The sequence below is a fragment of the Elgaria multicarinata genome, chromosome 5 (genome assembly GCF_023053635.1).
Source record: "Elgaria multicarinata webbii isolate HBS135686 ecotype San Diego chromosome 5, rElgMul1.1.pri, whole genome shotgun sequence".
NCBI lineage: Eukaryota > Metazoa > Chordata > Lepidosauria > Squamata > Anguidae > Elgaria > Elgaria multicarinata.
Genome location: NC_086175.1, coordinates 68267202 through 68282272, shown reverse-complemented (window position 1 = coordinate 68282272; position 15071 = coordinate 68267202). Strand labels below are relative to the sequence as shown.

The 15071-nt window shown below is 44.5% G+C and overlaps 1 protein-coding gene across 2 annotated transcripts in view; it reads left to right on the top strand.

Moving 5' to 3' along the window:
- Positions 1-13387, top strand: part of DIPK2B (divergent protein kinase domain 2B) — a 43037-nt gene extending 29650 nt beyond the window's left edge. For both annotated transcript variants that reach the window (XM_063126559.1, XM_063126558.1), the window contains exons 3-5: positions 3712-3885; positions 9355-9646; positions 12044-13387. In XM_063126559.1, the coding sequence (XP_062982629.1) occupies positions 3727-3885; positions 9355-9646; positions 12044-12384 (792 nt within the window). In that variant the 5' untranslated portion in view covers positions 3712-3726 and the 3' untranslated portion in view covers positions 12385-13387. The remainder of the gene's footprint in view (positions 1-3711; positions 3886-9354; positions 9647-12043) is intronic.
- Positions 13388-15071: the final 1684 nt, after the last annotated feature.

Here is a 15071-nt window from a genome sequence, read left to right as displayed (position 1 = left end):
AGCAGCCTGCAGTCTCTTTGCCTTTCGAAGCCCAAGCAGCAGCATAGCACGACATTGAACTCTTATCATGCGGGACACCGGGGGGGGGGGGTGGAGAAAGAGAGAGGAGATATCGCAGCCTTCCTGAAACTGCCCACTTCAGATGTGTTGCACTACAAATCCCCCACTCCTAAGCCTATTGCCCATGCTGGCTGAGGAGTATGGGAGTTGTAGTCTAAGACATCTGGAGGGCACCAGACTGGGCAAGAGCTGCTGCACAGGTTGCTCTAGTACTGAGCAGCATTAAGACATGAGATTGCTATCATGAAAAAGATTTGAATTCTTACAGCTTCCTGACTTGAATCTAGCACATTTCCTGGAGAGCTGTATATATTTTTCCCATGTTAATAATTCTGATGGGGTAACTGGATTCTAAGAAAAATACTTGGGAGTGGCGGGGGGTAGGGAAGTGTGGTGATTGCTTTGAGGTATTACTAATGAGTGAGTGGCTGTTTGTAATAGATATTTCCTTCATTTAAAAATAAATAATCCTGGTCTAGTAAGACTAAGGGCGATCATACAAATGCCTACTCAGAAGTAAGCCTCAGTGAGTTCAATGGCGCTTACTCCAAGGTAACTGAGTATAAGATTGCCACCTAGGAAGAGGGCTTTGAGAGCTATGAATCAAAAGGCTTGGCACACCTAGTCCATCTTTTTCCCTTAATGGTTTTTTTTCTTCTGGAGAAAGGAAAATGACAGGAGATGTGGAAAAACACAGGAGTAATACTCTGGACTCCCTGTAAAACCTTGTACTGTGTGTGATCGTGGGGCATGCATGGATGTCCTCGTGCAGGCATGGAAGGGGCCAAGTGGTACTTCTGCACCCCATTTGCACCCCTCCGGGCGTCTTCAGTCTCCACATGAGACGGTGGGTACCCCCCCCCATTGGATTTGCGAAAGATAATCAAAAATTGATTATTATTTATTACTTATTCTTGCAATTTAAAATAAATTTAGCAGTTTCAAGCTTTGAGCTTTTTATTTTTTCTACAACACATCTGTTCTTAAAAATTGAAGTTGGCAATTTTGGCGGGGGGGTGGCCTTGCGTAGGGAGCAAAATAGTCTAGCACTGGTCCTGATTGGCTGCCTCTACATTTCCAAGCCCAATCCAAGGTGCTGGTTCTAACCTATAAAGCTTTACACGGCTTGGGACCACAATACCTGACGGAACGCCTCTCCCGACATGAACCTACCTGTATACTATGTTCAACCTCTAAGGTCCTTCGCTGGGTGCGTCCTCTGAGGGAGGCCTGAAAGACGGCAACAAGGGAGAGGGCCTTCTCAGTGGTGCCTCCCCAATTATGGATTGATCTCTCCATTGAGGCTCGCCTGGCACCAACATTGCTATCTTTTTGGTGCCAGGTTAAAACTTTTCTCTTTTTCCAGGCGTTTAGCAATATGTGATGAGCTTCATCGATCCTGGGTCTGTTTTTATAGTTGGTTATAAAGTTGTTTATAGTTGTTTTTAGATGTATGTTTCTGTGTATGATGCATGTTTTTGTGGTTTAAAATTTTGTATATTGTTTTTAATTGTTTTAAACTTATGTAAACTGCCCGGAGAGCTACTGCTATGGGGTGGTGTAATAATAATAATAATAATAATAATAATAATAATAATAATAATAATAATAATCATAATCATAATAATATCCAATTCTAAAGATGGAGGCTCAGGAACTAAAGAAGACTTCTTCATTCTATTAGGTCAGGGGTGCACAACTGTTTTGGCCCCAAGGACCATGTGTAATGCTTGCTTGGGGGTTGGGGCTGTGCATACATGCACATGCATACACACAGGCACACACTCATCTCAGAATCCTAATACAGGTTGCTCTTTCTGCTCTGGTAGTGATTGGTAAAGAGTGATATGTATGAAGATCTTTGGGAAAATCTTCGCCCAGAGATCCTCTCCATCCCCTCCTGTTAGATCAATGTTCTTTTCACCCAAGGACGAAATCCAAACAGCCCTTAAACACGACTCCACCATTCCAGCGACAGAGGGTTCAAAAGCGCTTTATTGATTAGTAATCAAGGCCTGGTCTCTTCAAAGGGAGCAATCAGACAAAAGACATAGGGAATACAGTACAGTATTTGAGCTTGCAAGGGGCAGGGCCCTGTTGCAGCATTAACCAATCAGAACATAACACTGGGGCATAGCTAATTATGCTAAACAGTTCTGTAAACAATACCTTTGGCCTGACAGTAAGTTACAGACGTTAACTTTGACACAGCAGAGCACTGGAGCCAGGGCTCTTGTTTATGTTAGATAAGAAGGATGCACTCAAGGAGACATTTCGCATACAGGACATCATGACATTTTGCTTGGTGTATTTCACAGTTTCCTTTTAAAAATGGAGACACTTATGCTAACATTAGACAACTATGCTAACACTCCCCTAGCAATCCCAGAGATCCTCATACAGATCGCTACTTCCTTGCTGCTGATTGTCATTGTGATTGCTGGGGGAGGGAATTCAGTGGTGCGCAGGGGCTCAGGGCACCTGTGCAGGGTTGCAATTAAAGCCACAGGTGGGGGAGCAGGAGGGGGCTGTGCACCCCTGTATTAGTTGATATGCTAACAGCCATCAGAGTCATTTAAGTAAGAACTCTGTGAGCCCCTGCCAAAGGAAGTGAGGCAGGTGGCTACCAGGAGGAGGGCCTTCTCTGCTGTGGCACCCCGGCTGTGGAATGAGCTCCCTAAAGAGGTTTGCCTGGCACCTACACTATACTCTTTTAGACACCAGACCTTTTTATTTTCTCAGCATTTTAACAGTTAAGCAATTTAATTTTAACTTTGCTGTTTTAAATTTGTATTTTAAATCTGTATTAATTTCTGCATTGCTGCTTGATTTTATCGTGGTTGTGTCTTTATATTGTATTTTATATTATGCTTTTATACTGTTTGTTTTATATTTTGAATGGTTTTTATGTTTTTAATTTTTGTAAACCACCCAGAGAGCTTCAGCTATTGGGCAGTATAAAAATGTAAAATAAATAAATAAATGAATGAATAAATGAACTCGAGAAGGTCACCAATGCATAGCTGTATAAAACCTGGGTTAAGCTAAAGAGGAAAAAATAATTCGTTTCAAATATTTGGAAGAGGAAATTAGTTTTATTTTTTGTATCTGGAAACCCTTCTGGTATTAAAACAGATTCTAAAATAGACTGTGAAATTCAGCTGAGGGGCAGCGGAGTCCTTTCCCTGGAAGAAGTTAGAATGTGCAAACTAAAAATGGTCTCTTGCTGCTGCTTACCTTCCTGGATGCTTCATGCAAAGCAAGAACGGCAGCAATATTCGGCTGATAGGCTCTTTGTTAGTTTTGAGGCCCTGGCAAATGCCCAAACATGCCACCCAATGGTCCTAGTTCTATTAAAATTCCTTCCATTATCAAGGTTATGAATTGCTTATTCATATTTATAATTGCCTTCTTTAAACTTGTGCATAATTGTTCTTTTGTAGGCCTCTTTTCACCCTAATTTTAATAAAAATAATAATAAGCTATTACCATCAAATTCCCTGAGTTCCGTTCTGTACCTGCATCTTCAGGTGCTCTGTTAAAATGGGGAACTAGCGTTCATTTAAGCATGCAATAGGGACATATGCCGCACAGGTCCATTCTATCACAGTCCCCAAAGACTGTTCCTTTCCTCTCTTTCTTCCCTTTCAGGGCTTGGGTACAGCAATGCTTCGCTGCCCATCACAACGGCTGCTGGACCGAATAGTACGGCGCTATGCAGAAGTGTCAGATGCTGGTAGCATCTTCATGGACCATTTTACAGACCGGGATAAGCTGCGCCTCCTCTACACGCTGTCAGTTAACACGCATCCCATTATGTTGCAGGTATAAATGCATTCACCTTCCTGTAGTGTAAATCATCGTCCCAAAACCCAGTTTTGAGTCATTTTGGCCAACAGGAGCAAGAATAAGTATCGGCTGAAAATCAGTAGGTTTCATGTTCACGGTGCTCAAGATATAGTACTTGAGACTCCAGAATCCTTGAAACAATTGAGTTAAAAACTAGCCAAACTTTACAAGACAATGGTGCTGAGCACCCACCTTAGCCCCAGGTTTTGGAGGACACTTGGGCAAGATGCCCTCAGAGGCCTCATCCCTCAGTGGCCCTGTTCAGACAACACACTAAACCATGCTGCTTAACCACAAAATGGTTAATGGAATGCATTAGGACTGTGCTCCGCTCCGTTTCGGGTTGTAGAAGCGGTAGCAGAGCGGCCTGCTTCACCTCCGTTAAAGGCGGAGGTGAAGCGAGTCAGGGCAGGGTGAATCATCACGAAACAGATCACTCATTTGCAGAGCGATCCGCTCACTCATGGCGCTCCACCCGCCATTTTGGATTTTTCCGCATAGAATTGCATTGGGTGAAGAAATGCCTATAACTTCTTTGTTTTTAAAGCTACATCCCTGAAACTTACTGTGCTTAGAGATTGATGTTTGGGGGTCATTCATTTCGATTTTCAGAATTTTTCGTCATGCGGTTTGCTTGCAATTAATTTTTATTGAATGGGTAAAGCGGGAGAGGGGAACCTGCTTTTTTCCAGCATTGATAGACAAGTTCATCTCCCAGTCGTGATAACTGATCAGCCTATGCGAAGCATCCTCCAATCCCAATGTTGGAGTGGTGGGAATAAGCAAAACGGGATACTTAGTAACTTTTCTTTGTTTGTCTTTGGCTCGGACATTTTTCAGGTGAAGCATTAGCCCCAGCAAACACACACACAACCTTAAATAATATACAAAGTAAAATAACAGATAGGCAACACAGCAGTGTAAGGTACCCACTATAACCTTGGTGAACAACTGAATAGATGTGGTACAAGTGGATGATGTGCTGTACGGCATGTGGACGTGCCCATTGCCCAGTGCCCATGAGGGTCATCAGAACCCTCCAAAGGGGAAACAGTGGAAGGAAGGCAGTGATTTGCACGAGTTGATGTGTGATGTGGCTTCTCAAAGGCAGGTACCTAGACATGACTGGCCAAAGGACTGGTGGCACAGTCCACTGTCCCACTGGGCACATCAACTTTCCCCTTACTGGTAATAAAGTCAGACAGCGTTTTTGTTCTAATTCTTCTTGTTGTTTTGATTATTAGTATTTTTATTGTTATTGTTATTATAATTATTGGCTGGGTATACCCTGGAATGTGTGAACTGTGATGGAGGTGTGGGTGGGTGGGTGCATCTTGAAAAACCAACACATTATAGCACTTTGAAATGAGTGGACGGCATGAAATAAATTAAGTTTTTAGAAGTATTGCGACCCAAGCGTGGCAATGCAAGGTCTGAGTTGTTCATCCATGTCCAACTTGGTTGATCTGCCCCGCTTGGTCGGTGGTGGGTCCACTTTTAAAGGCAGTGGTGAATGCATCCTTGATGGAGACTAGGATGCCCACCTGCCTAAAATTGGCTAGTGTGCGACCGCTCCTTAAGAAACCAACTCTTGATCCATCGCTGCTGACAAACTACCGACTGGTCTCTAACGTTCCTTTTTTTGGTAAGGTGGTAGAGAAAGTGGTATTGGAGCAGGTTCAAGAGTTTTTTCATGACTCTGATTTTCTAGATCCTTTTCAATCAGGTTTTAGACCGGGTCACAGCACGGAGACTGCCCTTGCCGCAGTCTGTGACAATCTTCTTTTAGCGATGGACAAAGGTCATCTGTCCATCCTGCTGTCATTGGACCTTTCAGCAGCCTTCGACACAGTGGATCATGAATTGTTGATTAGACGGTTGAAGACCCAGGTGGGACTGGAGGGCCTAGCTCTTGCCTGGTTCCAGTCCTACTTGGATGGAAGGGCTCAGGTGGTTACCATGGGCACCTGTACATCTATCCCCACAGCCCTCCCCTGTGGAGTTCCACAGGGTTTTATCCTCTCACCTTTCATGTTCAACGTTTATGTGAGGCTGCTGGCAGAGTTAATTAGAGCCCATGGGCTGAGGTACCAAATGTATGCTGATGATACCCAGCTTTATATCTCGGTGGGGTCTGACCTCGGCGAGGCAGTTGCTACTCTGTCTTGGTGCCTGGCTGAGATCTGTAACTGGGTGTCTAGGAGTAAACTAAAGCTTAACCCAGAGAAGACTTAGCTGATGGTGATTGGCCGAGGTCAGCAGCTGGCAAATTTGAGGCAGGAGCTCGTAGATCTGCCTATTTCAGGAATCCGACCAAGGATTGTGACTGAGGCGCGGGACCTGGATGTTGTTCTTGACAAGTCCCTAACTATGTCATCACAGGTGGGGGCCGTGGTTCAGAGTTGCTTTTATCAACTACATGTGCTCTGCCAAGTTCGCCCCTTTCTGTCAGAAGCTGATCTTACCACCGCAATCCAGGCCCTGGTTCTTTCCAGACTGGACTATTGCAACCTGTTGTATACAGGGCTTCCCTTGAAGCAAATCCAGCGCCTACAGGCTGTACAAAATGCAGCAGCCAGGTTGGTCAAGGGGCTCCCAAAGTGGTCTTCTATCACTTTGGTGCTTCAAGAGCTCCATTGGCTGCCGGTGGCTGCTAGGGTGTGCTACAAGGTCTTGTTGACCATGTATAAAGCCCTGCATTGCTTGGGTCCTGGATACCTGAGCACTCGCCTTTCTCCTGTGTCTCACCATTGGCAGACTCGCTCCCAGGAGCAGGGTGCCCTGATGGTCCTCCGCTACAAATTGGAATGTGCCGGGGCCAGGGCTTTTTCAGTGTCTGGCCCCCGGTTGTGGAACAATGTGCCCCTGGAGATTAGACAGGCTCCCACTCTCAATTGCTTCAAATGCCTTTGTAAGGCATTTTTATTTTCACAAGAGTCTGGGGAGGGGGTGGTTTAAATTGGGGTTGAGGGCTTTTAATGGTTTGAGGGTGAGGGTTTTAATGGAATTGTCTTAATGTGGGTTGAGGGTTTTAATGGAATTCTTTTATATGTTATTGTAAAGCGCCTCGATGCCAGAAATGGTGAGGCGGCGCTATAAAAATGCTTTAAATAAATAAATAAATAAATAATCCCATGAACAGCTATGTGCAGTACACTCACCCACTTTAATAATTTTCTATCTTGAAGTTCCCTGTGTTCATTTTTGATGTGGTTACCTGAGAGGAAGATTCTGATTTAGGTTTAACTTTAAAAATTCACCAAAAATCAGGGCATGATCGCATTTCTTTCAAAATGAGCATGAGTAAGGATGTATATGGAAGCTCTCATGGTGGCCAGTTGCAGGTGTGTATCTGGAGAAATGACAGAGATGTATGCAGTTTTGCTTATTGGGGTTATAGTTGAGGGTTAAAACGTTAAGAATTCCCCAAAAATCAGGGCATGATCACATTTCTTTCAAAATGGGCATGAATAAGGATGTATGTGGAAGCTCTCATGGTGGCCAGTTGCAGGTGTGTATCTGGAAAAATGATGGAGATACATGCATTTCTGTAAATGGGGGAAATCTTTTAAATATTCCCCAAAATTCAGAGCATGATCGGATTTCCTTCAAAATGGGCATGAATAAGGATCTATGTGAAAGCTCTCACATGGTGCCCATTTTAATGTTTCTAAGATGAAAACTAAAAAAGTTATAGGTGTTTGACATTTTCAATGCAAGTCTATGGGGGAAAACACAGAGCTCTGAACCGGAGCCCCATCGTGGAGCGGAGTGGACTGAAGGCGCATTGCCCCAAAGCGGAGCGGACCTGATCTGAAAGTTGTGGATTGGAATCCAGAGCAAATCGGGGGGTCCGTGTACAGCCCTAGAATGCATAATGCATTCCATTAACCGTTTTGTGGTTAAGCAGCATGGTTTAGCGTGTTGTCTGAATGGGGCCACTGAGTCTACCTTCTCACTACTGTTGTCACCAGCTGCTATTGCTCCTTATCCTCTTTCTCATCATATGGCGGTGACATAAAAACAAGAGAGAAGTGATTCTCAAAGTGCCCCAAACATTTGTTCCATGCAGTGCATTTCGGAAACACACTTCAGGGGATTTCACTCATATTCCTCCAAATATGCAACAATGAATGCTTCTGTTCTTTCCTCTGCTGAAGCTGAGTGAGTGCAGGACTATGACTAGGCTATGGCTGCAATCCTATTACTTACATCTTCGTAGGCAGGTGAAGGATTGTGCTGTAGATGGATGACTAGAGTATGAAACAGGAAACCATGCTGTTTTGATACTTACTTGAGATCACTGATAAAATTTTCAGAATTTAAAACATCCAATTAAAAATGTGATTGTAAGAAAGGGGGCATTAAGATTATGAGGGGACACCCACGATAACCACCAGAAATATGTAACTCCAAGAAAGGCTGGCCATCAAAATGGATGAGCAGATCAGCTCTTAATGCAGGAGTGGGCAACTGGTGGCCCTCCAGCTGTGCTGGCTAGGGCTGATGGGAGTAGCAGGCCAAAACCGTTGGAGGGCCACCAGTTACTCACCCTTGCATCAAGAGCGCATCCATTTTGATGGTCAGCAGCTGCTTTTGTGCAGGCTGAGAGGAGACTGTGGAAATGGGTTGCCCAATCTGAGCGCTAGGCTGTGAAACTTTCCATACATAATCAGAGGGGCTTGGGTTCAGTTATGAGATTGCTATATCATTCCACGACAGTCTTCCTCTGGGGGAGGAGGAAGGGATTTTCTGATTTGTTACATTCATATCTTACTTTTTCCTCCCAGGAGCCGAAGGTGGCATACACGATCCGTGTTCTCTCTATTTTATCTTCACAACAACCCTGTGAAGTAGAATAGGCTGAGAGTCAGAGACTGGCCCAAAGTCACCCAGTGAATTTCATGGCTGACTGGGGACTAGAACTCAGATCTCCTGAATCCCAGTCCAACGCTCTAACCACTACACCACACTGGCTCTTCATTGTCAATAAATGCTAATAGATGTATTTTTATATCTGGAAGGAGCCTGTGAAACTAGTTTGCCCATTCTGAACATGAGCTGTGGGTCCAGAAGCCTGTAAGGGGGTCGGTGTGTTTTTGTTTGTTTGTTTGTTTGTTTAATTTTGGCTTCCCAGAGAGAAGCAGCATTACAGCTTTGAACCTGGCTGGCTGACGGACGGAGTTTGCAGGAGTGCTGCTGTTGCATTGGGAGTGAAGTAGCTGTGAATGCACTTGCGGTATACTTATTCAGCAAACAAAAGATAAAACGCACACATCACAATCCTTCAGTACTCTCCCCAGAAATTAGTGCAGAACAATCTAGCAATTAGTTGTGCAAGATTGAAGAAGCTTTTTTAAAAAGGGGATGCACTCTATATGCATATCATGGTATAAACAGTTCCACATCATCACGGACACAGTTTGCATGTCCCCTGTTTGGCAGATCTTCCCTGGAGCAGAAGGGTGGCCATTTCCAAAATACTTGGGGTCCTGTGGCCGGCTGATTGTCACTACCAGCACCAGACCTTTGAAGGAATTTTACGGCTTATCTCCTGACATAGCAGCCGACCTCGCTCTCCAGCTCCTCGCTATTATTGATTCCATGAGCAATAACGACCTGCATTATTTCTTCTACTTCACCCGTGTCGATGCTGGCACATTTGGCGTTTTCAGTGACGGACATCTGTTTATTCGGGATGCCAGCACACTGGGAGTCATTGACAAGCAGGAAGAAGGTACTTAGCTTCATCTTTGAATAAGCATCTGTCACAAGAAGGGATGAGGCAGGGCGAAAATTAGATTTTATTCACCTGTTCTTTAGCTTCAAGCATTTGATGGTAGATCAGCTAATTAAAAGTACGAGAGGTAGCAATTTGTGGCAGTCTGTACACAAATACTGAGCTGTCGGATTCTGTGTGGCTGTGGGGTTAAAACACACAACTGAACTTAGGTGGGATATCCATATATAAAACAATATGTAGATATGGGACTTGGGGAGACATTTCTGTATATCGGCAGAATACTGTTCCAGTACTGAAAAGAGAATGTGCAGGTTGTAAATATACCCACTTGGAGCAAAGTCAGACATTTGTTGTTGTTAACAAAGCAACAACAACTTATGGATTTATACCCTACCTTTTAGAACAGGGGTGGGCAACTTGTGGCCCTCCAGATGCTTTGACCTACAACATCCATCATCCTTCACCATTGACTATGCTGACTAAGACTGATGGGAGTTGTAGGCCAAAGCATCTGGAAATGGTTCACTAAGAAAACCCACCTATCCCACAAGATATTGGAAGTGTTGCAGGCTCAAACGATTTTCACGAAGGAGTGACTGGTGGCACTCACTTTCTCCATACTTTTTATAGCAGAGGAGGGGAACGTCTGGCCTTCCAGATATTGTTGGACTGCAACTGCCATCATCCCTGGCCAACATAGCCAAGGGTGAGGATGATAGGGGTTGCAGCACAACAACGTTGGGAGGGCCACACGTTCCCTATCCCCATTTTATAGGTTTCAACTTCTTCTTGAAACATAAACCAGACCCTGCAATGCTTTTAGATTTAATTTAAAAATGATACATAAATGCCAACATTGAGAAATATGACACACTGTACAGACTTCATAGGACTATCCCACATTTGATTGCTCAATACATCCCTGCATGTGGAAAGTCAGTATATTGAGGAGATGACTGGGACCTTTCTTTCAGACATATTAGCTTTCTATATACAAGGAGGTTTTGTTTGTTTGTTTACATTGGGGGAGATTTTTTTTTGGCAAAGACAGGAGGAAGTGGAGGACTTGTCAGGGAACTGGCAGGATAAAACTATTCTTCTAACTCATGACTTCTTCCCTTGGAGGGATCAGAAAAGTGTTGAATTGTTTGTACCCCAATAGACTTCAAAATATTCTCGGTCTCAATTTAAAACAGTGCAGAAATGTACAAAGCTAACATTTGCCTATGGCCTTTTGGGCACTAGGTGATGACATTTGCCAAGCATGTTAGGAATTGTTTTAGGGTGGTTAGATCTTTTCACTGTTTTATATTTGCTGCTATTTTTATTATGTGCTGCATTGCTTTTTACTAGGGCTGTGCACTGCCTTGGGCTGAATCCCTGAACCTGAGCTGAGACAGGTCGATTCAGCTCACCTTGGCCTAAACCTGTGCTGGTGTCAGGTTGGCCCCAAACACCCTGAGGCCAAAGTGGATTGGGACCAAAGTCCTCGGGGTGCCTCAGGCTGATTCAGGGCAATAGTGGGCTGCTCCCCACTGTCTACCTACCTGGGAAAGCCAGCCATGAATCCATGTGGGTCCATTGGACTCACTGGATTCACCTCTCTCTCCTTCCTCATCCTCCCTGGTCACCTCCCACTGCTGCAAGAACTTACCTTTGAATTGTGTCCTCTCCTCTGAGAACTGAGCTATGATTTAAAGTTAAGATGATGGGGGCTCTCTGTTTTTACTATACCTATGGCCGCAACTATTGCAGCTGTAAAGGGCCATTTCCCATTTATGGCTGCTGTAGTTTGTAACCATAGATATAGTAAAAACAGAGAGACTGTGTGATCTTAGCTTTAAATCATGGTTTGGCTCTCAGAGAGGAGGATGTGATTTAATGGTAAGTCACAACAGTGGCTCCAGGTTTGGAGGGGATGAGGGGGAAGATGGCTGCGAGCGGGTAGTTGGGAGTCCAATGGACTCCCAGATGGTCTTGGAATCAGCTTTCCTGGATGTTGGCCACCAGCTGGCACCCAGGAACCCACAAGACCGACCTCCGGGGGGGGGGGACTTGCTTCTTCTTTGGTGCCAAGATGAGGTGGGAAACCCCCAAAGTCCCCCGAGTTAAATTGGGGGCATTTAGGAGATTCCAAAATGGCTTCTGAGGCAAGTTGGGCTGCTGCTGCTGTGCACAGCCCTATTTTTAACCCCTTGGTGCTGGATTCATCCTGTTTTAATCAAATGGTGTATTATTCTCATAGCTACATTGCATTGCTGTTGTGCACTTTATGTATTTAATTTACCTGACTACCACCCAGAGGGCTTTGGTTATTAGGGCAGTCTAAAAGTGCAATAAATAAATGCATGAATAAGTTTGTAACCAAGCATTTTCATTACTTTCTGTTAGGGAGCCAGTTGATGGACGGACAGCAGAAACATAAGGACATATTTAGCTGCTTGGTTACAGATTGCCAGTCTGTGCTTCCCTCCTGCAGTTCCACCAGGCATACCCAGAGCCTCACCATGGTGTGTGAGGGACTTCTGCCTAAGCTCTTAAAGGGAACATTTCTGCCTCCTGTGCAGCAGAAGATTGACGGCGCTCTAGACGTCTGTGGAGACAGCTCTCTCCCTGTCCAAGAGGTTATCATGGCAGCTCAGGTGCTGGTAGAGACTCTGAAACCTCTGCAGACATGTGATTCCCGTTTTGCCTACCGCTACCCTGACTGCAAATACAGTGCCAAACACTAAACTAATGGTTTCCTCAGATACTGGGGCTCCCAACTACATACCTCATCTGCCTTTGAAATTAAAAGAACAGAATCTGCCAGCAAATGCCTTAGCAGGATATGATCACGAATTTTGCTCCCACTGGATGCTCACTGTGCTGATGTTCTCTGGTGAGACACTGGGGCTTTTTGGCTTTACTCTTCAAGGGCTCATAAAGTTAGGATTGGAGTACCTGTGTGACTAAGTACCTCTGAGACGCTTATCATTGGCCATGTTCTACATTTTCATATTTACCTCACCTTACTGAATCCTTTCAACAGAAGTATGGACACCTCACAAGCTGGTTGCTGAAAAGTGTGCTGTCCAGAGGAAGTCTTCTAGAACCCCTCCCAAGGTGTGCTGATCCATGGTTATGATATGGATTATTTCCTCTCTAGGAAGCTTTCTATAGCGGCATTAAAAGCAACTCTTGAATAAACTCTAATTGACTTTGATGACCATTTGTGGAAGATGGGATCAGTTGACTCCCTCAAGACAAGAGAGACCCACTACTCTTTTTCAGGTCACTTGTTCCTCGCATCCATTTCTAGCAGAAACTTGAATGGTGGAGGCTGGGGGCTCCTGTTTCAGTGGAGTGGTTTCACTCTGGTTTCAGTCAGAACCAAACAGAACTCTAAAGGAACTATCCAAGGTGCTGAATCCTAGCCCCAGAAATAGGAGCCACCAGCCTCCACTGAACTTGAAACAGGCATGGAAAACCCCAACTCTCTGACCTCAAGCTGTCTCTCCCTTTCGTTCCCTTCTCTTTGGGGCTAACTTCTGGGGTTCAATAGCTGCTCACTGGGCCCTCACCATCCAGCAGCCTCCACTTCATCTTCTTCCATCGGGTGCATGAAATTGCACTGTTCTTTATTTCACCTTCCTATCCAGAGCAATTTCATTTGTTCCCATGGGCGGCTGACCCAGGCTCCTGTGGAGGCAGAGACAAATTGATTGAAAAGGTTTACCCAGCCACAGAAGGAGTGGGAAGGAAACTTGGCAGTCACCTGCTCTTGTGGAAAGGGGAGGAAAGAACAGCACAGCAATTGTAATGGTTTAATATTGATGTAATGATAAGAAAATGTATTTTCCTACTTTTTGTAATTCCTGGATGAGAAGGCTATTAATGGCTACTAGCCCTCATGGCTATGTGCTACCTCCAGTATCAGAGACAGTAAGCCTATATGCACCAGTTGCTGGGGAACATGGGTGGGAGGGTGCTGTTGCACTGTGTGCTGCTTTGGGGGTTCCTGGCCAATACCTGATTGGCCACTGTGTGAACAGAGTGCTGGACTAGACAGAGCCTCAGCCTGATCCAGCAAGGCACTTTTTATGTTCTTAATATTCCTCTATAGCACAGTGCCGCATAAAGATTATGTAGCTGAAAAGAAGGAAAGGCAAAGTTCTTTTTGTAGAGCTCAGATCTCAATTTTGCGACTCAACCAAAAGTAGATACAGCAATTAACAGGCTCATGTAGAAAAGCTCAGAGATAAAGAGAGTTGGAAAACAAATGCATGCTTTGTCTTTTTATCATTGTAACTTCACAGTTTTGTGCTTTTATGGGTTCCAGCTTCAGTTCTCGGCATCTCCAGGTAGGGCTGGAAAGACTCTTGTCTGAGACCCTGGAAGGCCACTGCATTTCAGAGGAAACAATACAAATCTAGATGGACCAAGGTCTGAATCAGTATAAGGCAGCTTCCTATGTTATGTAGTGTGTTCAGAGTGTTCCAATTAGTACTGTGCTGAAATTTGTGATTATTCCATTGTCAGCATTTTGTGGGGGGTGGGGGGAAAAACAAAAACTCTGGCGAAAGGTGAGGTGAGAATTTCGGAGAATTTTCTCTTTGGGGAGGAGGACAGGGTTTCCACATATCTTTTTAAGTGCACATAGTTTTAAGGAGCCTTCTTTCTATTTTCTATTTTAAAACAAACAAACACCCCTAGCACTTGCAGGAGCCCAAGAGTTCTTCCTGAATGCCTGTTGGAAGTCATATGGCAAGGTCACATGGTCACCAATACGCATTCACTAAGAACTGCAGCTCCTCTAAGTGCCGGGGCTGTTGTGTGTTTTTTTAAAATAAAAAATGGAAAAAAGACCTCTCCGCAACCAGCTATACTTTATGTATGTGGAAACACCGTCCCCTGCCCCAAGGAGAAAATTCTCCAAAATTACCCCCTCCCTGCAAAAGAAGCAAGAAAACCCCAACCAATTCCTCTTTCGCAAGAGAGAAAAGGTCTCCCAAAATAGGGGGCAGGATTTGGCACAGCACTAGTTCCAATGACCCGTTAAGGCAGGCCAGTATTCCCTCCCCCACCCCATACTGCAGATGGAAGGCTGAGATTGAGGGATTGCAGCTTGGCTAAAGTGCCTGATAGTGTAAGTTTTGTCTGACCACACTTAAAACAGAAGATAACTGCAAGCTTTAAACAGGCAAAGAAAAGTAGGCAAACACGAAACCAAAACCAGCACCTCAACTCCATGCACACATTCACCTTTTATTAGTGGCTTTTTAACCAGTTATTTCTCCTTCCATACAGTGGGATTAACTAATAGCTGTTGCTTATTCTAATGATAGGTTCACAGTGAGATGAAATTTTAACTGGGGACATTCTGGCTTACAACTCACCATTCCCTTCTGCTTCACTGCATTAAATTTTAGCCACATCG